The sequence below is a fragment of the Papaver somniferum genome, unplaced genomic scaffold (genome assembly GCF_003573695.1).
Source record: "Papaver somniferum cultivar HN1 unplaced genomic scaffold, ASM357369v1 unplaced-scaffold_118, whole genome shotgun sequence".
Classification (NCBI taxonomy): Eukaryota; Viridiplantae; Streptophyta; class Magnoliopsida; order Ranunculales; family Papaveraceae; genus Papaver; species Papaver somniferum.
In genome coordinates this window covers 16,523,066-16,545,772 of record NW_020620825.1, presented here as the reverse complement: position 1 = coordinate 16,545,772, position 22,707 = coordinate 16,523,066, and the positions used below count along the sequence as shown (strand labels likewise).

At 38.0% G+C, this 22,707-nt stretch overlaps 2 protein-coding genes across 4 annotated transcripts; both read left to right on the top strand.

The window, feature by feature from the left end:
* The first annotated feature begins 3,346 nt into the window (after positions 1–3,346).
* On the top strand, positions 3,347–11,267 carry LOC113330441 (protein FAM91A1-like). Of its 3 annotated transcripts, none has more exons than XM_026577252.1 (13): positions 3,347–3,575; positions 4,432–4,584; positions 5,250–5,367; positions 5,708–5,804; positions 6,208–6,314; positions 6,827–6,949; positions 7,071–7,224; positions 7,490–7,550; positions 7,652–8,028; positions 8,398–10,054; positions 10,299–10,605; positions 10,684–10,730; positions 10,924–11,267. In XM_026577252.1, the coding sequence occupies exons 2-11, from the start codon at positions 4,457–4,459 to the stop codon at positions 10,558–10,560; spliced, it is 3,084 nt and encodes a 1,027-aa protein (XP_026433037.1). In that variant the 5' UTR covers positions 3,347–3,575; positions 4,432–4,456; the 3' UTR covers positions 10,561–10,605; positions 10,684–10,730; positions 10,924–11,267. The 3 variants fall into 3 exon arrangements, with proteins under 3 accessions (XP_026433037.1, XP_026433036.1, XP_026433035.1); XM_026577251.1 differs by adding an exon at positions 4,158–4,301 and having other exon boundaries at positions 10,299–10,730; XM_026577250.1 differs by having other exon boundaries at positions 10,299–10,730.
* A 363-nt stretch (positions 11,268–11,630) lies between these two features.
* LOC113330538 (isoamylase 3, chloroplastic-like) lies at positions 11,631–22,485 on the top strand. The gene is made up of 24 exons (XM_026577340.1): positions 11,631–11,915; positions 12,002–12,062; positions 12,144–12,212; positions 12,979–13,136; positions 13,464–13,557; positions 14,190–14,426; positions 14,680–14,784; positions 15,468–15,572; positions 16,403–16,537; positions 16,666–16,752; positions 17,340–17,391; positions 17,646–17,709; positions 17,814–17,913; positions 18,745–18,845; positions 19,030–19,081; positions 19,455–19,517; positions 20,024–20,113; positions 20,211–20,283; positions 20,473–20,552; positions 20,940–21,044; positions 21,122–21,220; positions 21,365–21,426; positions 21,766–21,877; positions 21,964–22,485. The coding sequence occupies exons 1-24, from the start codon at positions 11,788–11,790 to the stop codon at positions 22,075–22,077; spliced, it is 2,346 nt and encodes a 781-aa protein (XP_026433125.1). The 5' UTR covers positions 11,631–11,787; the 3' UTR covers positions 22,078–22,485.
* The last annotated feature ends 222 nt before the right edge of the window (positions 22,486–22,707 follow it).

The window sequence follows — 22,707 nt, the reverse complement described above, 5'->3', positions numbered from 1 at the left end:
AGCTTCTTCTCCTCCCTGCCCTTGGCTAACAGCCTTGGTTTATGTGATTTTTGGTTCCTGCTACTTGCCATTGTTTACACTCCATCTTTGCATTGTGCTGTGCACTGCCTTGTGCTGCTGCTACTTGGTTTCTTGTTGCTTCCCTTACTGCTGTTTTCTTATCTGGTGCTGCCAGTTCTTCCATGCCCTGCAACTCTGTTGCTTGTCTGCATTTTCTTCTACTGCTGTTGCTTCCCCTGCTTGTGCAGCTGTTGTACAATACTGCTGCTGCCTTCTTTTCTTTGCTGCTGCAGCTCCCTTCTCTTATTCCACTGCTGTTGCAGCAACAGAGTTGCTGTCTTCTTGGCCTTGTGCTGGGCACTGCTTCTGTTGTCTGCAGTTGCTGTTGCTTCCCCTGCTAGTGCTGTTGCTGTTGTCTGCTGCAACTCCTTTGCTGCATTGTTCTCTTCCCATTGCTGCTGAAGCTGCTGCTGCAATCCTTGCTGTGCACCTGCTCCTGTTGTGCATTGCCCTTGCAGCTGCCAAGCCAAGTCCAGTTCTTGCTACTCCAAAGCCCAAAAGGCCTAGTTCAATAGCTAAGCCCAATACAGTTAAGCCCAAGGCTCACTTCAGACTGAAGCCCAATTCAGTCATCTGTGGGCTTAACCAAAGCCTATTTGTTTAAAACCAAAGCCCATTTGTTCTAGACAACTGAAGCCCAAATTCAGTAAGGCCCAATCCAATGCAACCAACTTGTGGGCTTATTCCATAAGCCTAAACTCAAAGGCCAAAGCCCATTTGTATTTCAAAAGAACAAACTGAGCCCAAGCTCAGTTCCTTTTATTAAGAACAAACCCAATAGTACATTAAGCCCAACACTTCCAAAGGGCTTCTAAGCCCAAAGCAAATTTAGGAACCCAATTAGCTAAGACACATTTCCGAAACACACCCGATCTCTGTGGATCGACCCGTACTTGCACGAGCTACAACTGACGACCGTGCACTTGCGGTATTACTGTAGGCCCGTTTCCATTACGCTTCATTTCTATACCCCTTTTCGGACCTGTCAGTACCTATGGCAATAGGACGAATGCCACCACCAGGATTTTGCAGGGGAGTTAGAGGAGCGTTTGATATAAATTCTCCAAGTACAGATGGGCAGTTGCCAGCTAACCACAAATTAACCACCTTGGTTACAGAATTAAGTAAATCATCCGCTACTGCATTTGCTGAGCCGCTCATGGCGTCAAGGAGATGTTGAGAACGTAACCCGTCTCATCTACAGGAGGTTCCTTTGGGGAAAACTTTGATTGCCTTGAGCACAGACACATGATCAACTGAAATGGCATCACACTGAATGGCTTCAGCCGGGATCGTTGGTGGAGGAGCCGGAGGGTGTTTACGCTATAGTTCTGTAAGTGTATCTACTGTGAATGCAGCCACACCATCTGATCCCAAAACCTTGAATGCTGCAGCGTAGTGTCCATCCGAGAGTTTCTTGCGGCAAGCATCTAGGTTTGCACAGATCTGAGCTTGTTTGCTCTTAGGCTTGCTCAACTGACATCGTTTAGGTTGGTCCAGCATTGTGTTGATCAAAGTAAGACAACCATTTGGGTCACGCCAAGTTACCAAAGCTTGGTTAATTGAAGTATCCTGTAATCTTTTCCTTGTCCCTGAACGTTCCTCTGATGCATTCCTGGGAGTATATCGGTTTAGGGTGCATATTGGCAGCAGAAGAAGTTTAATCCAGTGAGATATCTCCCTTGGGTTAGAAATTACTGCATCTAGGCAAGATTTAAGGGTCCTGGAAAACATCAGCCTGCACGGTGCAAGGATTGAAGAAATAACGATGAATTGTCTCTGAAAAACTTTGTTCAGTAACTCCAAAGAGAGGGACTCAAACTGGACATCTGAGGATGTAGATGGAGATGGAGTATTAGTGACTGCCGTTGAGGGCTTTGGTATGTCTGAGATGAGAAAATTCACAGTGTCCCCATTGGATGGTCCAGGGATGATGTTGTTACCATGTTTGCAGGAGGCGTGTAAGACCATACAATGACTGCATAACCAACTGTGCAATTGTTGCAATACTTTTTCCCACGCAATGTAAGTAACCCTGTCAGTTGCCAGACGATCTCCGCATTGCTGTTTTGCTTGTTCTGATGGGAAGTGCCTGTCAGTAAGATGTCTCTGAAACGAACTACGAACATATCCCTTTCCATTAGTCCCATCGTTGCAGTCGTCGTGGTTTTTGAAAGGGCAGTGAATGCGGCCATCATCAGGAGGGATGGAGGTTAAACTACGATGAGGTTGAGATGCAGACACGACATTAAGCGCAGGAGGAGAGGATGTTGTTACAGGCTGAGAAGAAGAAGAACGTGTCCGTCCTCTTGGCATGGTGATAACTGCCCAATCGACTAGAAAAAGTTGAAGATCAGTGCAAGCTAAGAAAGCTCAACAACACACTACTACATGAATTGAACAGGTTACCGTGCTAACCTACCAACGAGCCTCATGGGTAACCTAGTCAAAGGAGCTGAAGCGGGAGGGGGGTTGAGATTGTGTCACAAGGGGAACAAGCTAACTCTACCGTCCATGTTAATTCCTGCAATATTACGTCATTGGGGACTCGAACCTGGGACCTCCTTGAACGCATGAAACTTTGGGAAACAGGGATGACCAGCTGAGCTAGGTGCCCGTTTATTATTATTATTAGAATAAAGAGTATTACATTAACTAGTTGGAAGCCTAACAAGCTAAGCTCCAACAACGCACTACTACATGAATTGAACAGGTTGCCGTGCTAACCTACCAGCGAGCCTCATGGGTAACCTAGCCAAGGGAGCCGAAACGGGAGGGAGAGCTGAGATTGTGTCACAGGGGGAAAGCTAACTCTACTGTCCATGTTAATTCCTGCAATATTACGTCATTGGGGGCTTGAACCTGGGACCTCCTGGAGCGCATGAAACTTTGGGGAACGGGGATGACCAGCTGAGCTAGGAGCCCGTTTTTTATTATTATTATTATTACTCCCTCCGTTCCTTTTTAATAGACTGGTTTCTATAAATAAATGTTTCAAAAAAATAAGCTGATTTTTTAATTGGGAAAGTCAAATATTATTTTAATTTTCTGGGACTACTTTTTTATTAAGTTCTTTTGATGACAAGTGTCATGTGGACTATTTCACTTAACTTCTTTTATTGACAAGTGTCATGAGGACCACTTTCAATGATTAGTTCTCTTAATTTTCTTAAATTCCTCTATAAACAAAACTAGCCTATTAAAAAGGAACGGAGGGAGTATTATTATTATTATTATTATTTTTTTGGCATAAAAGCATGGGAGGTAAGAAAGAATAAAATAAAAAAATTTCCAGCAGTCGTCTTTACTACTTTCCCAGGCAACGGCTTCTTTGCCTGGACTGAACCCATCAAAAAAACAAGATTAAAATTTATCTTAGGTATCCTCTATTAAGTCTCCGACTCCAAAAAGAAATCAACAGTTTCGAGCCATTCCATGGTTGAATCTAAAACACGAAACTGAAACCCTAGATCGATCTTCAGCTCGATTTCTTCGACTATCGTCAACAAAACCAGGTACGTTGCATCTCTCATTTAGAGCTGCTTGTCTGCTTTTTAGATCTCAGGACAGAAATGTTTTTCTTTTACTGTACTGAAATTTTCTTTTGAGTGTCTGAGTTTGACTTGTCACGAAGAAGAATAGTGGATTTTGTTAAAATTTGAGCATACATTGAGACATCCGTTAAATTGAGTATAGGTGAGAAGAGTGAGATGACTTTCAATGTATGATTTAGGTAGATCCGTTTGAGATCTCGGAGAATGCAAATGAAAGAATTTGAGGTTTATATCTATCGGTAATGCATGCCAATTTGTTAAATTGTGAGGAACGTGGATGGGACTTTTGATTTTAATTTTGACTATAGATACTCAATCAGCAATCAAATTTTTAAATACCTAAAATTCATACTTCAAGAGCAAGTGTGTATTAAGCACTTTATTTTGGCTGTAACATTTCGTTGTGTTTCCAAAGTCAATTCCCATGGACCTAGGGTTGTCCCTCTTTTGACACTAGCTTAACAGTGGTGCTTCATAATCTGTTGGTTTCACTCTACAGCGACCCTTTATAATGCCACCTACATTTTCCTCTTCCATTTTTAGCACTCGGAAGGTGGACTGCCGAGCGCGGATTGGGTTGTTTGGGAATCCAATAATAAGGACAAGATCAATGCACCTCATTATCATTATCTATAAGAAAATGAACTTTTGACCTTGAAATAAAGTTTCACCTACATTGCTTGATAGGTGCGATCTTTTGAACTCGAATCGCATTTTTAATAAAGTTTCACCTAAGGCATTTTCAGATGCTGAAGTTAGTTTGTTATAGCAATGTGCATTTTTAATAACCTTTTATTTCTGCTGGGTTTCATTTCAGGGAGAGAATCAAGCATTGTGATACTATGCAGCATCTATCCACCACTATCGAGGAACAGCTTCTTTTAAAAGCAATTAGAGAAGAATGCCATTGGGACAGTCTACCAAAACGGCTTCAAGCAACCTTGTCTTCTAAAGATGAATGGCATAAAAAGTTAGTTAATTTCAAACACTCTATTTGTCATTTCAAACATTTTACTCATCTGTATTCACGCTGAGATCGCATACTCAAGGTGTTAGAGTTTGGTGAAGCTGTTTTAACTAGCCAACGAGGATGAACTCATGCAGTGTTTATAGAAACCTGGCCTAAATGCACATGCTATGTGCAGAATGGTAGTACACTTGTGTCAAATGCTTTGTGCTGAAGTTTGAATATATCCTTTACAAGATCCAACTGTTTTGAAGCCTGTAACTTCTTAATGAAAGACTTAATAGAATTTAGGAATCACATTTTTAGCTTCTCATTCCAGTGTTTAACAATTGTTGGGAAACTAATGGACACGAGGATGATTTGCATGTGAGCTTTATATTGTAATTTATTTTCTTTTTCATTTAATTACACTGTGTTGCGGATGAGTCTGTTTTGGAAATATTAATTTGGAATGTTTACATCTTTCAGCTGAGTAGAAATGTTTCGTAATTTCATGTATCAAAGTTTCTCAACATCAAATAAGCTGGCTTTGTGATTCTAGGCTTCTAGCTTTCTTACTTATTCTCATGTTTACTTCAATATTTCCTGCAGTCCCCTTGATGTTTTCTTATCAAAATCAAAGAAGACATTATCATCTTAATTAACAAAGTCTCACAAAATATCTGCAGAGTAATGGACCATTGCATAAGAAAGCGACTCCAATGGAACACTTGCTTTGCTCGCAAAGTGTGCAAGGAAGGCGAATATTATGAAGAAATGATGCGTTATTTGCGAAAGAATCTAGCTGTGCGTACTGAACCCAAAAATGTTTTCCCTTGTTGGTCCATGACATTGTGTATGTCATGTCACTGTAGTTCTTAATCCTTTGTGACTTTAATGAAATAAATGCATTTGCATTCTATAGACTGGTAATTAAACAATTCCTGCTCGAATCATTAAAGACACAACTGATCTCATGACCTGAGTGATTCCTGTCACTTGTAGAGCCTTGCTTTTTCTTACAAGGTCATTACTAAATGTCCATGTTATCCTGAGCACATCCTGATGCTTAGTTACGCTCCTTTCTTTTCTTTTGATAACACTTCATCCAGGATTCTTTTGTAATTTGCCCGTGTTTCTATTGCAGTTGTTCCCCTATCACCTTGCAGACTATGTTTGTCGTGTAATGAGGGTGTCCCCTTTCAGATACTATTGCGATATGATCTTTGAGGTTATGAGAAATGGTAACTGAATTTTTCCGTGATCTTACAAAAATATGATATCACAGCTTGCTTTCATTTTTGTTTGATGATCTGTGAGTAGCTTCATTAGTCTGTCCTTTTTGTGCCTGTATTCTTATAGCTAGTTAAGTAATATTTTGTGCTTACATTTTTCTTGATAAGGTTTTTGTTATACAAACTACTTAATGACCCTTGGGTACTCCAGTTGGTCTTACGTGTCTTTGACCCTCATCCAGTAGGGTCTTGTTGAAGTGTTCTTACCATTCTCCCTTAGTTCATAGCTTGTCTTCTCTAGCAACCTTTTTTTTTCATATTGATATGGCTCTTCAAGGCCTGAGACAAGACATAGGATCAATGTCATCTGTAAATATCCATCTGTTTCCTCATATGTTCGTATTTCATGCAGAGCAACCTTATGACAGCATCCCAAATTTTAGTGCTGCGGATGCCTTAAGGCTCACTGGAGTGGGAAGAAACGAGTTCATTGATATCATGAACAAATGCAGGTCTAAGGTACCGGTTAGCAACACAATTGTATTAACGTACGTCTAAGTTATAGAAGTAAGGTTGGTAGACGTGATATTTTCCAATGGTTTGACTCTATTTCTAGGCCTACTGAAACTCATATGACGGGCAACATTCTAATCGAAAATCAAACTGTAGTTCATCATTACCTATCCACAAATCTTTGTACACGCATTTCATATTAAGCATGCCAATGGAACCCTCCTCAATTTTAAACTACATTAGCTAGCTTACTGGTTGTAGAATAGAATGATTGAAGGAGGCTCTCCTCACAGTCCTGAATAATCTATTTGACCTCTAAACAAACTGTGTTCTAACCATATCTAATGATGTCATCCACGGGTTGGTTTTCCGTGACAATGCTCACCTATGAGGTGAAAACATTCAACAACACTTGTTTGGTGGATGTATCATCAATGTCATCGCTCATAAATTTGCAGCTACAGATTGAGTGCATTTTATCCTTGTTTTAACTACCATATACTTTTGGAGCTGTCCAGAAAATCATGTGGAAGCTGAATAAGTCAATTGCGAAAGAATTGCTCCCTACCCAGCCTGTAGATTTTGCAGTTGAACCTTGGTGGGGAGTCTGCCTGGTTAACTTTACTTTGGAAGAATTTAAGGTGAGAGATGTGATTATTGCTTCTTCGAAGTACATGCACAAAATACTTAGATTGGCATTTCACATCTACTCATGTTCAATGATCACGATGAAAAATATTTGGTTGATGTTTGCCTTTGTAGAAACTCAGCGAAGAAGAAATGGCCACAATAGACAAAGTTTGTAAGGAGGAAGCAAATGCGTTTGTTCTCTTTGATTCTGAAATCATAAGGGGTCTTTTCAGACGAGGATTGATCTATTTTGACGTTCCCGTGTACCCAGATGATAGGTTCAAAGGTAATCTACATACACTATGTCTTTATGTAGATACTTTGTTTATAAATACCTGGATTGGAATTTAAATATGACACTATTAGTTAGTGGTAATTGTTTTATTTTTTCCTCTTTACTTGTCTCATGCACACTTGTTTAGTTTTTAAAAAAATACCTGGATTGGAATTTAAATGTGACACTATTATTTAGTGGTAATTGTTTTATCTTTTTCCTCTTTACTTGTCTCGTGCACACATGATTTGAATGATTAATAATTATACCAATTCAGTTTCCAGGCTAGAAGGTTTTGTTTCCAACAGGGAGCAGTCTTATGAAGACCCGATCGAGGAGTAAGTTTCATTTTTGGACCCTATTTTCTTTCCTTTGTGCTGTCTTTTTTGTTAGCTACTTAGGATCAACTTCGTAATATCTATGTTCCCCCTATCTCCAGGCTATTGTATGCTGTTTTTGTCGTGTCAAGTGAGAATGCAACTGTTGCTGAATTGGCTGCTACTTTACAAGCTGACCTTTCCCAGCTGCAGGCTGCGGCATCTTTTGCTTCTCGACTGGGTTGGGCAGTAAAAGTGATTGATCCAGCATCGGTTCTTCAGGATTCAACCATTCCTGGCACGCCTACTACAATCCCCAGTGACGATGAAGATGGATCCCATGCTAGCATGAGTTCAGCCAACATGTCCATGGATGGTACTATGCAGCCCGGAGATGCCTTGCTTGCAAACTCTAAGGCAGCTTCTGGTCCTGCTCGTGTTGCTTTTGTTGTTGATGCTAATATAACATCATATCTCATGATGGGTTCTGTGTCACCAGGTTTTGCTTCTCCCCTTCAAAATTCATGACCACTAAAGTCTATCATACGCTTATCTGTAGCTTTACCCTATGTTTTTTTTCCTCGTCTTGCATTTTGCTCAAAAGAGTGGGTATGTAGAAGTCCGAACCAAACTAGTTAAATGTTCAGTTTTAGAATGATCTGGGTAGTGAAGTTTTTATATGCGGGTAACCGAACTCCACTAACAGCGTCAAAACCGTATCAACTTCTAAATACAAAATCTATCTTTTGACCGTTCTCTGTAACATTTATTTTAGTAGCGGTCGGCCGTATAGTGAAATCACGTGGTCAATATACTAATCGCCACCTTTCTAACTTGGCCCTTCTTCTCGTGACATTCAAACTTTCAGGCTTGAAATCACATGCTGTGACATTATACGAAGCGGGAAAACTAGGTCATACTAGCATTGCTGACCTTTGCAAGGATCTGACAACACTAGAGGGCACGAAGTTCGAGGGAGAACTGCAGGAATTCGCCAACCATGCTTATAGCCTTCGATGTGTTCTGGAGTGTCTGCTATCCGGCGGGGTAGAGAAAAATGAGAATGTTGAAGAACTTATTGATAAGCTTGAGACTGGATCTTCAACTCTTGAGCCTCCATCGTCAACTCTTGAGACTCCATCGCCAACTCTTGAGACTCAGCTTGAGGACACAGTACCTCTTGTAGCTGATCTCAATATAGCAGAGGAACCTGTTGAACCTGTCAAAAATGAAGGCAATGCAGCTGATGATGATGAGGTTCTAGATTCAGTCGTTTCTGAGACCCCTCAGGATGTTTCTATTCCGATCGAATCTGTTACAGAAGGTAATTTTGTTGAAAATAGTACTGGCTTGAACGAAGATGCGATTCCAGAGATTAGTAACCTTACTGATGGGAATGCTACACCAGTTGATGGTTCAGTTTCTGGAAAAGGAAACTCGAGGAGGAAAAAGAAATATTGTGTTGACATTCTTCGTTGCGAAAGCTTGGCTTCACTTGCACCTGCAACGTTAGACCGGTTGTTTCTTCGTGACTATAATATTGTTGTTTCAATGGTTCCTCTTCCTCCTTCATCTGTTTTACCGGGACCAGGAGGGCCCATTCACTTTGGTCCACCCTCTTATTCATCTATGACACCTTGGATGAAGCTTGCATTCTATTCAGCTGTAGCAAGTGGGCCTCTATCAGTTGTTTTGATGAAAGGGCAATGTCTGCGCTTGCTTCCTGCACCGTTAGCAGGTTGTGAGAAAGCACTTATATGGTCTTGGGATGGGTCTTCGGTTGGAGGATTAGGAGGCAAGTTTGAAGGGAATTTGGTCAACGGAAACATGCTTCTACATTGCTTGAACTCACTTCTCAAATGCTCCGCAGTGCTAGTGCAGCCTTTCAGCAAGTATGATCTTGACAAAACTGGAAAGACCATTACTCTGGATATTCCTTTACCCTTGAAAAACGCCGATGGTTCTGTTGCTCCGATGGGGAAGGAGATGGGACTATCTGAAGAGGAAAGTTCAAGCTTACACACACTGTTAGCTTATCTAACAAACAAGATAGATTTATGGGCAGTAGGCTATATGCGTGTGATAAAGCTTTACAAAGAAAGGGAAGAACACTTTTCACTTGATGATGAAAAGTATGAATGGGTTCCACTAAGTGTTGAATTTGGTGTTCCACTTTTTAGTCCGAAGTTATGCAATGCTATTTGTAAAAGACTCGTTTCATCACAATTACTTCAAGCTGTTTCACTGACTGAGCATCATGATGCGATGCAAAGTTTAAGAAAAAAGTTGCGTGATATTTGTGCAGAATATCAAGCAACAGGGCCTACTGCAAAACTTCTTTACCAGAGAGAACAAGCAAAGGAACCAGCTCCCCAGCTTATAAACTACGCTAGTGGAAGGTGGAATCCATATTTAGATCCTTCTTCTCCAATCTCTGGGGCCTCAAGTGAACATCAGAGGCTAAAACTTGCGAGTCGTCAACGTTGTCGGACTGAAGTGTTAAGTTTTGATGGAAGCATTCTCAGGTGATTTGACTGTCTTTCTAAACAGTAGTTGTGGTCCTTGTTTCCCGTGCACAATGATGGGTACAATTATCCCATGTATACCTCTATGCATTTACATGAGCGTTTTTTTAGTAAACATAATTGGAGATAGACAACAGTCCCAGCATTTGATTCTCAACGTTTACATACTTATCTTTTTCAAGTTACATTTTAATATCCTTCAGAAAACTGTCATGTAACCTGAATAATCTTATTACATTTGCAGGTCGTATGCTCTTACTCCTGTTTATGAGGCTGCCACAAGGCCCATCATAGAGTCACCAAAACCAGCAGTAAGTGCAACGAAAGCGGAACCAGACGATGCTGATAATAAAGAAGTAGTCCTTCCAGGCGTGAATCTTATTTTTGATGGGTCTCAGTTACTTCCCTTTGAGATAGGGGCTTGTCTTCAGGCCCGTCAACCTATCTCATTAATAGCAGAGGCTTCATCAGCTTCTGCAACTCTTCCACTAAACAGGGCACTATGACCAAATTTCTGTGGGTTGTCTAGACCTAGACCTAGATGTGAAGAGGTCGGTTTGTTGTTAACCAAATAGCACTCTTCTTTCTGCCAGTCCCACTCATATTATTTTTGTTTGGATCTTCCACAGTATCCTGGAAGATCGCTCATTGTATGAAGCAGATGTTAAAGCTTAAGGTAATTCCTACTTTTCCACAAGTAACAGTAGTGCTGTAGAATCTTGTCTGTAGGATATTACTTTGCCGATATAATGCTGGGGAGGTTCTCACTTTTTATGGGGTCGATATAGAAACCCAATTGATTCGAAGATTATGAATTGGCTTTATTTATTTTGGATCTATTGCTGATATTTCATTTCTTGTTATTGCAGGTGGCTGGAGCTGGCTCAATTCTTTGTCAAACTGTGGTAGTCGTAGGATATAAATTCATAATATGTAAAAATGAAAAACCTGGAGTAAGAGTTTCCTGCCGAAACTCATGGGGATACCAAGAATGTGATTTGTTAGTAATACAGAAACTAATCCATAGAAAGCTGATTTGCCATTTTGCATATCCAACATGGCTTTAGAGTACGTTTCACATGCATTGCTGATCATATCACATGCATTGCTGTTTATATCTTTTTGTTCACGTCCTTGTCAAAAAATTATGTCTTTCTGTAAGGTTTAAATCTTTTTGTTAGTAATACGGAAACTCACCCACCCCATTTAACTCTGTTTATCGTGTATGCGTTTCACTGCGGTTACTTCATGTATCCAAGAAAAGAACAACTCCATCTTCAGTATTTGTTAAAATTAATTTACGCTGTCGCTGACAATAAATACATTGTGTTTCTGTGTTCGAAAAGTTATGTGGGGAGTGTGGGTGGGTATCGGTTATCATGTGAGTATTTGCGGTTATCAAGAATTAGCTAGTTTAATGAAAGGTTTAAGTAACCAAGCAACAACAAAAGGTGACTTTGTCGACATTTTTTTTCACTCCACTTCACACTTGTACTGATGATAAAACTCCAGGACACGTGTCACAACGTGAAGCCGAAAATAAACGTACCGTTCACGTGTCTAACAAAGGACGCATTCCAATGTCCCTCTCTCTCGAATTCAGAGAATCAAAAATGAGAATCGGAAGAAGAAGAAAAAGAAGTTAAAAGGATCCGGAAAAGTTCCTTTTAGCTGAATCTTTTCAGTTTAAGAAAAAGGAAGTCTGCTTTTAAGGGTCTTCTTTTCGATTTTTCATGGATGCTTTGCTTTACTCACATCAACAGCATGGAAGTAAGATTCTACTTGTTCAGTCACCTACACACACCAAATTCCACCATTCCATTACTTCATCAGCTGGGAGTTTTGGTTTGCTCTCAATGGGGTGAGTTTTAAAATTTACGTGTAGTACGAAATATTTTGAGAATGTGATTTTCTGAACTTGATTTTTGTTGTTAAATTATTATACAGATTGAGATCAAGTAAATCTTTGTTTGGTATCAAGAGAGACAAACTCAACAGTAGTAGTAAGGCATGATTCATTCTCCCTTAATTTTGTATCTTCATAATTGTATATGTTTGACAATGTAATTATCTTCTTGGCATAGGTTAGGTTACTGACCGGATCAAACATAAGGTTACAAGCGTTTACGATCGCAGTTTTCAAGAAACCGTAATCGAGGTATTTTCTTACTACCTGGATGTGTACGTGCCATTATCTGCCAAATGAAAAATTTTGTGTTTTTTATCACCTATACACATGTTGTATGCGAAATTAGTGAGATATATTTGAATAAAAAAATGAAAATAACTGTGAGTTGTATTTTGTAATGATTGAAGATAGTGTGCAGACAAGTTGTTTGAACATAACTCTGTTTAAGATGTTTAGCTTTTCATAATCAAGAGAAAGACTATGAGGCTAGTTCACAAACAAAAATCTTGAGGTGAGGAGAGACATAATTACAAACAAGAAGACTGTCAAACTAGCAATCTTAGTATTTACGGGAAGGATAAGTGGTGAGATGCTTTCCCTGTTTATCGAGTAAGAAAGCATGACAGAAAATGAATTGAAATGCATGTGTAGTGAATGCATTCAAGTGCATGCGTGGTAAATGAATTGAAACGCGTGAACATTGTATGGGAAATTCTAGGAGAATTTTGAAACCACTTTGATGAACTTGTCATCTTAGAATAGGTTTCTAATGATTTTTAAATAAGGGAAAAATTCTAACCAAGTCTTTTTATGTGGATGTCCCTTTTATCATGTTACTGGAATATGTCCACAGTACCAGGATATTATAACTATGAAGGGAGTGAATTTCTTTTCTGTATTAAGGACGTTTGTATGATATCATTTTGTTTTTACTTGAAATTTAGCTTTTTTTTATAGTGTACTTAGTGGTCACTACTTATCACTGAGATCGAACTTTCATGCTTTGTAACTTTAGGAAGAAGCTCCTCAAATGTCTGATATCAATCCGTCATTCAAAGTTTCGTCAGGCGAGGCGTATCCTCTGGGGGCATCAGAAGTGGAAAAAGGAATCAACTTTTCCCTCTTTTCGGAACATGCATCTGCAGTCACTCTTTGCTTATCAATTTTGGAGGGGTAACTGCATAAATCTTCTTTGTTTCTACTCTTTGCTTTCTAAATTGGTAGTTTATACATAAAACTAAAATCCATGTTCTCCATTTATCCGAGTTAAGATTAACTAGCTCAACCTTTCATGAGTGAACCACTTTATAGTGGCTCTTTCACTTGTTTTACGTTTCCTTTGAGTTGTTTGATGGTGCCTTAGTGTACAGATTATTTTGGTTTTATATCTCTGGCCTCCATGTAGGAATTTTGCTGTTCGTTCTTTCTTTAATTACATCAGTATTGCGTATGATATTTTACTTTCTACCATGGGATTTACACAAGTGTATGTACTCTTAGGGGTAAGCTAGGTGATCTAGATACTGGTCTGGTGGAGATAACATTGGACCCTCACCTCAACAAGACAGGAGACATATGGCACATATGTGTGGAGGTAGTTTTGATATTGATTCACTTTTAATTGAGTAATTATATTGGTTACTGTTCACGAGCCAGCAGTCTCTCTCTCTCTCTCATTTATAGGTTCTCACTTTTATGCTTATTTGTTGTCCACTGGCCTCCATCATATTAAAAACTTAACACGACAAAACATTTCACTAGCTCTAGCATTTTGTTCTTTTTGTAGGTAGTGCTGCTCCTTCAGTCAACATTTTATCAAATGCTCATCTTGTCAAATGCCTTTTTGTTACTTATATTCTTCAATGCTTAACTCTTTCGAATTACAGCCATAAAAAATATCTAAGTTTATCACTCAGTTGTGGTGATCACGTCTTCCGATATAAGATTATTTTGAGGTGATTTCAGTAGTCTTTTAGGTGATCCCTTGCTTACCTCGCTGGTCCCAAACAAAAATAATCTAAGAGTTTCTGGAGATGTGTAGTAATTGTTTCTGTTGGTTTTTATAATTTCGTCAATGGTAGGTCTTAAAATATCTTTATACTGTATATGTTATATTTTTAATAAATAAATATGCTACTTTTATCAAGGATGGTAGTCTTAAAATATCTGTATACTGTATATGTTATATTCTTAAAATATCTTTATACAATTTATATTCTCTTGTAGGATCTACCTCAATCTGGAGTTCTTTATGGTTATCGCGTCGATGGACCACGAGAGTGGCAGCAGGGGCATCGGTTTGACAGCAGTATTGTACTTGTAGATCCTTATGCAAAGCTAGTTGAGGGTCGGAGGGTGTTTGGAGATGTTAGTCACAAGCTATCTAAATTTCTTGGAACATATGATTTCACAAGCTTACCTTTTGACTGGGGAAACAACTACAAGCTGCCAAATATACCAGAGGTAAATCTATCAAGTTGTTCCTCTTAGTAATGTTTTTCCATATTAGACTTGTTGCAAAATGGGCAATAAAGAAGACCAAGGATAACTGGGAAAAAGACTAGACTTGGATTCATAATGACTCGTAAAGAACATCCAATATGTGTATCAATTCTTTATTTATTTCTGTTTCAGTTAGTTATAATCACCCATTAATAGATCAATGTTCTTGGCTTCTTGCTAATAATTCATCTCTCTCTCTTTCTCTCAACTGCAGAAAGATCTTGTTATATACGAAATGAATGTTCTTGCGTTTACTGCTGATGAATCAAGTGGCCTTGAGCCAAACATCCGTGGTAGTTACCTTGGTTTGATCGAGAAGGTAATGACTTCTTTCACAAAACTAATGATGGTTTTCTATATTGTTGAAGACTGTTTCCAGTAAAATGTGAAGTTAGTACTAGAAGATTGCTTTGAACGAAAACTATTTCCACAAAGCAAGAGAGTTCCCTTGAAGGAAAGTGATAAATTGGAATGATAACTAGTAATAGTAATTAAGAAGTTGACTTCATTTCAGATTTTCAGTTGCTGGGGATCGACTGTGATTCTTATTTAGGCAACACGACATAGAATAGAACTTTCAAAATTTCAGATTGAAATTCCACTGCACTATTTATATATCTTTCCAGTGTATATTGTTCATTTGGGTGAGCACATTGTAGAGGTATTCTTTGACTGTTTTCATAAACAACCTAAATGTGGCTTTAAGTGTTGGGCACAAGAAGAAAAACTTCCCTCCTAGAATGTTGGCCAGTTTTATGGTTTCATTCAAGAGATGATTGCTACAACTACTTCGCTTTATCATTATTACTGATAGTAACCCCGTTACTAGTAAACTGGCTTCTTTGAATCTTAATTTTTCTTACAAGCTTGCATTGTTTTTCCTAAAACATACATCTACATCGTCTTGGCACTTGTAAGGAAGCTTGTAACTCGTTGTTAGGGTGACCTAATACTGAGACCGCGATTAATTTATTCGAGCCTCTGACAAATTTTCTTTTTTAGATTCCACATCTTCTAGATCTTGGGGTCAACGCAGTGGAATTGTTGCCTTTATTTGAGTTTGATGAGTTTGAGCTTCAGAGGCGTTCAAATCCAAGAGATCATATGGTAACTGTTCACCTTTTAATTTTGTTGAGCACAATTTGCTTCATAAAATTGTACTCTAAGATCGCCAATCACGAACCGCATGCAAAGTAATGTCACTTCTTTTAGGCATTATCTTCAGTTCTTTTGAGGATTCCTTTATGTTCCTGTTATAGACTGGTAGAATTCAGAATCAAGTAGTACGCGACTAAAGTTTAGGTTGGAGTTTGTTTTTTTTCCTGCATTGTTGACTCCTTGTAAAAGTTGCATCTTGATGATATACTATTGTACGCCACTTGTGTGTTGGACTAAACTTTCCCCACAATCCTTCAGCCAAAACACTTTTGTTTCTTCGCCTAGCAAGAAGGAATGAAGTTTGACAATTATAAATGTAGGGAGTCTTTCAACTATAGTGGCTGTTGACTGATTGTCATGTTAACTCAAGAGGCATTCCTTCTTACTAGGCAAAGGAAAGAAAGTGTTCTAGCGTCATTATCTGGATAGCTTACTCCAACAACACGTGGAATAAAATAGAATATCATCAAAATGTAATTTTTACTGCTGATGAATTATAACCATAAGAAATTAACTACTGAATTAGCTGTCACTACTGCTACAAGAATTATCAGTTTCTGCAAGTGGATTTTACTTGCACGAGATACGTCTGGGGTGTGCTTTGTCCTATGTATAAGCATTGTGGTCATTTATTCATATGCCTACGGCCACACAAGAGCTTGACATGTTTCATTGTTCGTTACTCGTCAGAATTGTGGTTTTATTGGGTCAAGCCTTTCATTTTGAGATTACTTTAGACCTGACTAGCGAAACTTGTGCAAATTTTCTTGATATTCTAGATCAATACGTGGGGTTACTCTACTATAAACTTTTTTGCTCCCATGAGCCGCTATGCGAGTAATGGTGGGGGACCTACTGCTGCTTCTCTGGAGTTCAAACAAATGGTGAAAGCGTTGCATGATGCAGGAATTGAGGTAGGTTATATTTTCTTCTTTTGTTGTTTTTGCTTTTAAGTGAATTCTGAGAAACCTACACTTGTATACTGTAGAAGACCCCCTAATATCTCTCTTTAGACTGATTTACTGGTATTCCCATATTACAGGTTATATTGGATGTTGTCTATAACCATACTAACGAAGCTGATGATACCTACCCTTATGCTACATCTTTTCGTGGCATCGACAATAAGGTGAGTTATCTGTGCTCACTAATTCAAAGTTCTTGCTCATTGATAATTTGAACACTATGTGTGATGATTGAAATGGTTCGCCTGTAGTTTTCCCAATTTTCTCATGATATGATTGGTAGTGATTTTTGACATACCAATTTCATCAGTTACTCCCAAAACATGCAAGTGTCAAGTTGGTCAGGCATTTGGTAGTTGTACCATGAGATCCGGGGCTCGATCCTACCTTTGCCTAGTTATCCGGGCTTTGTGGATGACAAACCACTCTCTCAGTTCGCGAGGGTATGAGTTCCACTTGCCATATTATATGTAGCAGGCAACTGAAATTCAGGTTCTTTGAGGTGCAGATACATGCTGTGTATTTATTGTTTGTATGTATTGCATGATGGAAAATGTAGCCTTTGTTTGTTTTCCACAATCTTGCAAGCAAACGATATGTGAGAAAAAGAGCAACCAGGATGTCTGGAAGCCGTTATTCCAATTTTATTGCTCTGGTCAAAATTCCTATATATATATATGATGTATATAAGTTTGAGATTTGCGGATGATTTGTGGGTTTAGTAATAGATGTTTGTACTATTTAATTTCAGGTTTATTACATGTTAGATGGCAACGGTCAACTGCTTAATTTCTCTGGATGTGGTAACTTCATCTTTCTTGAGCTAATTTTCTTCGTTCAATTTTGTTACCCTTACAAGTCTTACTCATTAGTTATCACCTACTATTCTACGTCACTACACCTTCTTCATTTTTAAATATGAAATGGATATATAAACTTCTTGCTTAGAGATTATGCTATCAAAGAAAGATATGTCCGATCTTTGGTTTACAATTCAATTGATATATGAGACGGTCATCATAATGATGTCATGCTTTATTTTAATTTTTGGCACCAGGAAATACCTTAAACTGCAACCATCCTGTGGTTATGGATCTTGTACTTGATAGTCTGAGACACTGGTATGGCCACTTTTTTCATTTCATCGTCTCCTGTTGTTTTCATGAATGGCAAACCACTTTCTTCTCTTATCTCATTTTCTTGTTTTCCTGTACGTAAACAAAAGGGTCACCGAGTATCACATCGATGGATTTCGCTTTGACCTTGCAAGTGTGCTTTGCCGAGATACTGATGGTTCTCCACTGAACGCTCCTCCTCTCATTAGGGTAACAACATTACTTACGGTTGATCGTCTAGTTATTATTATCAAATCTGGAGTTCCTTGAAATTTTAATTGCACGGGAAGCATGATGTAGTAATTTTTTGCAAAAAGCAGTTATTTCCCACTTTAATGGATGGCAAAAAAAAAACATCTTGGAAAAGATTGAGTCTATATTAATGGAAGCTCCATCGCAAATAAATCTACGATATGTCATTCCAAAAGTACGCTGAAGTTTTCCTTTATAAAATTGTGAAAGAGACATTATTAGGGCGGGATACAGTCGTTGAATTTTTCCTATTTTTCAATAAAAATTGCGCCTCTATTACTTAGCAAGGAACAATGTTATATTGGTATGCTCAATTCGTAATTGGTTGCAATACACTCTGGTTTCCTTGACCATTGCCTCTTTCTGTACTCATCCGGATAGGTTTTTGTTAGCCACCCCCAAAATTCCTCCCTCTGATGCTAAGAAAATACCTAGCCCGAGCAATACGAATGTGGGTTTATATGCTAATGCAAAAGTCCTGAGGTGATATTGGAAAATTGAGCTACTCTGAGAACATTTTAGAAGTGGGTTACGTATGCAGGTATAGTGCTGATCACCACACAATCCATAGGTTTCGTACTGAATTGTGAAATGGACCAAAAACCAAAGTTTCGGCAGTGTTTTAAATTTTATGCATAATGTTATATTTTATGCACTGATATGAACTTTATACGGGATTCCATATTCCTATATATGTTATTGGGTGCCAAACATGCACGTATTGACAGATTTCTAACTGCTTTTCTCAAGTAATTTCCAGGTTACTTAAATATTTCTATTTCGGAGCAGGCTATTGCCAAAGATGCTATTTTATCTAGGAGCAAAATTATTGCAGAGCCTTGGGATTGTGGTGGTCTCTATCTTGTTGGCAGCTTTCCCAATTGGGATAGGTATTCGTATTCATATTTCTCTTGATTTTTATTCTTCCATCTTTTTTGTTGGAAAGCATAACATATGTTACATGCTGTTCATCAGAGCTACTAAGAGTTCAGTTATAGTAGATGATGGTTATATCATTTGTTGTCGCAAAAAATGTGTTTTATATGAAGTTATCATCTTGTGTTGACCTTCTAGGTGGGCTGAATGGAATGGAAGATATCGAGATGATCTTCGAAGATTTATAAAGGTAAACAACTCCCTGGAGATAGGTTTGATTGTAGATTTTTGTTCTTGAGTTACAAGCATGGAAAATATATCATCTTGGCGTTTAAGCATACCATGCATGTGGAACAATAATGAAGTCTATCATATTGGTGGATACAGTGATTTCAGTCTTATAAGCTCAACAGAATATATGATCATATCTCTTACATCCATTTGCACTGAGATACCATGACCGCCGTGTGCAGTTTTGAAGCATTTATTTTATTAAAATACCACGGGACTGAATTTTAGAATAAAAGATCTCAGATTATGATAATTTGATTAAGTTGTATTAATCTTTTTTTGTTTCTTCGAACAACATTTTTGTTATGATCAAGTGATTTGTCTGTTTTTAGGGTGACTCGGGAATGAAGGGGAGTTTCGCCACTCGAGTGTCTGGATCTGCTGATTTATACAGAGTAAGGGTTATGTAATGACAATAGTTTTAGTAACTAACTTTGAAACTCTCATTAACTGTCTGTGGTTGAACATTTACTATTACACAGTTACCATTTTTAGAAACCAAGTAACTTTGAAATTAAAAAAGGATGATGAGTGATTTTAAACAAACGAATGGATCACTTCCAGACAAATTTCATCAATTAATTTCTTGCTGAACATGACAATTTTTTCCTTCCATGCGGTTATGTGCATCTCCTGAAATTCTGAGGTTATTCATTCCTTGTGATTGGTGTTTATTACGATTTTCTAGTCGAGCTCTCTGTTGTTGCCATAAAAAACTGAACCGGAAGGGCACATATGTCTCAAAGCATATTTCACAGCGTACAATTACTATTAGTAAATATTTCGTTCTTTACTTCCATGAACGTATTTGTTTTAGTCTGTAACAAGGTAACATTGTTAGCATCTGATTAGGCATCAGTTCCTTGATATGGTGTTTGATTAGTACAATCTGATTACGCAGGTAAACAAGCGCAAACCTTACCATGGTATTAATTTCATCATTGCACATGATGGTTTCACTCTATATGATCTTGTATCCTACAATAACAAGGTATTGTTCTATTTCCGAACAATTTCATATGTTCTTCTATTATTTTCTTATGCTCTTTGTTGTCAAGATATTTCTCTTCTTTTCTTTGTTTTGTTAGCACAACGATGCTAATGGGGAAGGTGGGAATGATGGATGCAATGATAATTTTAGTTGGAATTGTGGACACGAAGGTAATGTATGTAGCTTATACTTATTAAAAGAGAGTTGAACAATTAAATTAATTCTGGTAAAAGAATATAACATTAATAATAGTGGCACCGCACCACCATCCACTGATTCCTTTCATTTCTTACATATATGCGTCTTGCATTTACTTGCTTTTTGCTAAGAAGTTGTATATTTATTTGCAAATTGAACAGGAGAAACTGCTGATGCAAACATTAAAGCTCTTCGGTCACGACAAATGAAAAACTTCCATTTGGCTCTAATGATCTCACAGGTAGACTCTTCGATAATCATTTTTACCTTTACTCTTTAGCATGTAAAGTTGAATTCTTGTTTTCTGGGTTAGAGCTCAATTAAGTCATGTTCTCTATATCGTTGATTTTAAATTCGCTTGCACTGGTACAAGTTCTTGCATGCATCTCAAGATGTCAAGATTCATAGAACTCAACAAAGGTTGTCTACCTTGGTCATGTCAATTGAGTTTGGCATCTTGTTCTACTGTCTAAATAAGATTCTTGCTATTCCATCCCAGTTCTTTTATTCTTGGAGTGAGATGAGTTTAGTTACACATTCACAAGTTTAAAACTGAGTTCTGGTTCGTAATCAATTTCTTAACTACCAAAAGTCGACTTGATTTATGTGCAAAATTCCATGTATACAGGGGACTCCAATGATGCTGATGGGAGATGAATACGGCCACACACGGGAGGGCAATAACAACAGTTACGGACATAATAATGCAATGAATAATTTTCAGTGGCACCAGGTTAGTAAGGATATTTAATTCTTTTTTGTTGTCTACTTTGAGAAATGCCTAAGAAATGGTAGATTATTTGTGAACAGCTTGATGCCAGGAAAAAGAATCACTTTAGGTTCTTTGCAGAGTCGATAAAGTTTCGTCGAAAACATTCTGTATTGGGACACGACCAATTTCTTGAAAAGGTAAAAGATTCATTGACTCTCGTTTTTATTCGATTCTAACCTCTTACAGCTTCTTCATTTCTTTTATTTGTTAAAGTGAGTAAGTACTACTAATGCGAACTTAATTTCCATGTGTTACTAATTTTTAATATCCAATTCGCGCAGAATGATGTTACCTGGCATGAGGATAACTGGGACAACCATGAGAGCAAGTTCCTCGCATTTACGTAAGAAGTAGCCTTCTGCTTTATTTTTATGTTGACTCGGTAAAAGACCACTGAAAGAAGAGATAAATAAAAACTTTGATTTGTTATTTTGAAACTAAAAGTTATGTCCAAACTTGAATTACATCTCTAAACAAAAATGTCCTTACACTATGCAAAATTTATTTCTCTGTTTGGTTATTGTTTGTGTCCTTTGCTAGTTCCTGGACCTTAGCTTTTAGTAATTTGTGAGCTCTTTGGCTGACATTATTATTGGTCTTTTTCTTGTCCAAATCTGATTTGGGAACAATGTAGTCCCATCACTCAGGCATGTTTCTAATTATTGAAACATGGATTTTGCAGGATCCATGAAAGGGATCACGGGGCTGATATTTATGTAGCATTTAATGCACATGATTATTTTGTTAAAGCTCTTATACCTTCACCTCCTCCTAATAGGCGATGGCTCAGAGTGGTATTCTTTCTGCATCCATATTTTTATGTCATTTTTGATATATTTGGTACTGAACTGACGAGTTATGTTCTGGTCCTAAATGGCAGGTGGACTCCAATCTTGAATCTCCAGATGACTTCGTTTCTGAAGGAGTTCCATTTACTGGAGATACCTATAATGTTGCACCCTATTCATCAATTCTTTTTGAAGCCAAGCCATGAATCCCAAGTTACCAGGTGGATGTCTGTTTGAGATTCGCTCCAATAATGCTGGTAGAACTAGTAATACCAGACTTCAACATGTAATGGTCGAAATATCAGTGCTTCAGTAAGATCAGAATTTTAACGTACTCCTACTAGATCCACTAGTTAATTTATTAACATGTTTAGTTGAATATGAAATTTTCAATAGATAAGCTTTGATATCATGTTAATTTTATCATTAAACTCGGATTTTCCTTCTTCTGTCATCCGAGAAAGCAAAGATGCTATGGTCCTACTGTTACCAGTTTCATCTGCCTCTATATTCCCCTCCACGTTTGTTTCGAAGATTTCCTTTCGCTTGGTTCATGTTAGTAATTGGTTATGATTTATTTATTATGTTTTTAAATAAAAACGGTTTGTGGTTGATTCTTCGTTGTCAAGGAGGGTGGGTTTCCCCGCGGTTTTACGTTTTCTTTATTGACAGTTAATATCCGTGCCTTTTTCTCTTACTGTCTAGTATAAACCATAATTTTCACTATGGTATTGGAGTTTTTCTGATCCAAATAATAATTTTCTTTTTCGGGATTCGTAAATACAAATTGATGAAGTTTCTGGATGGATCTTATCCTTGTCCCGCTCATTACACAA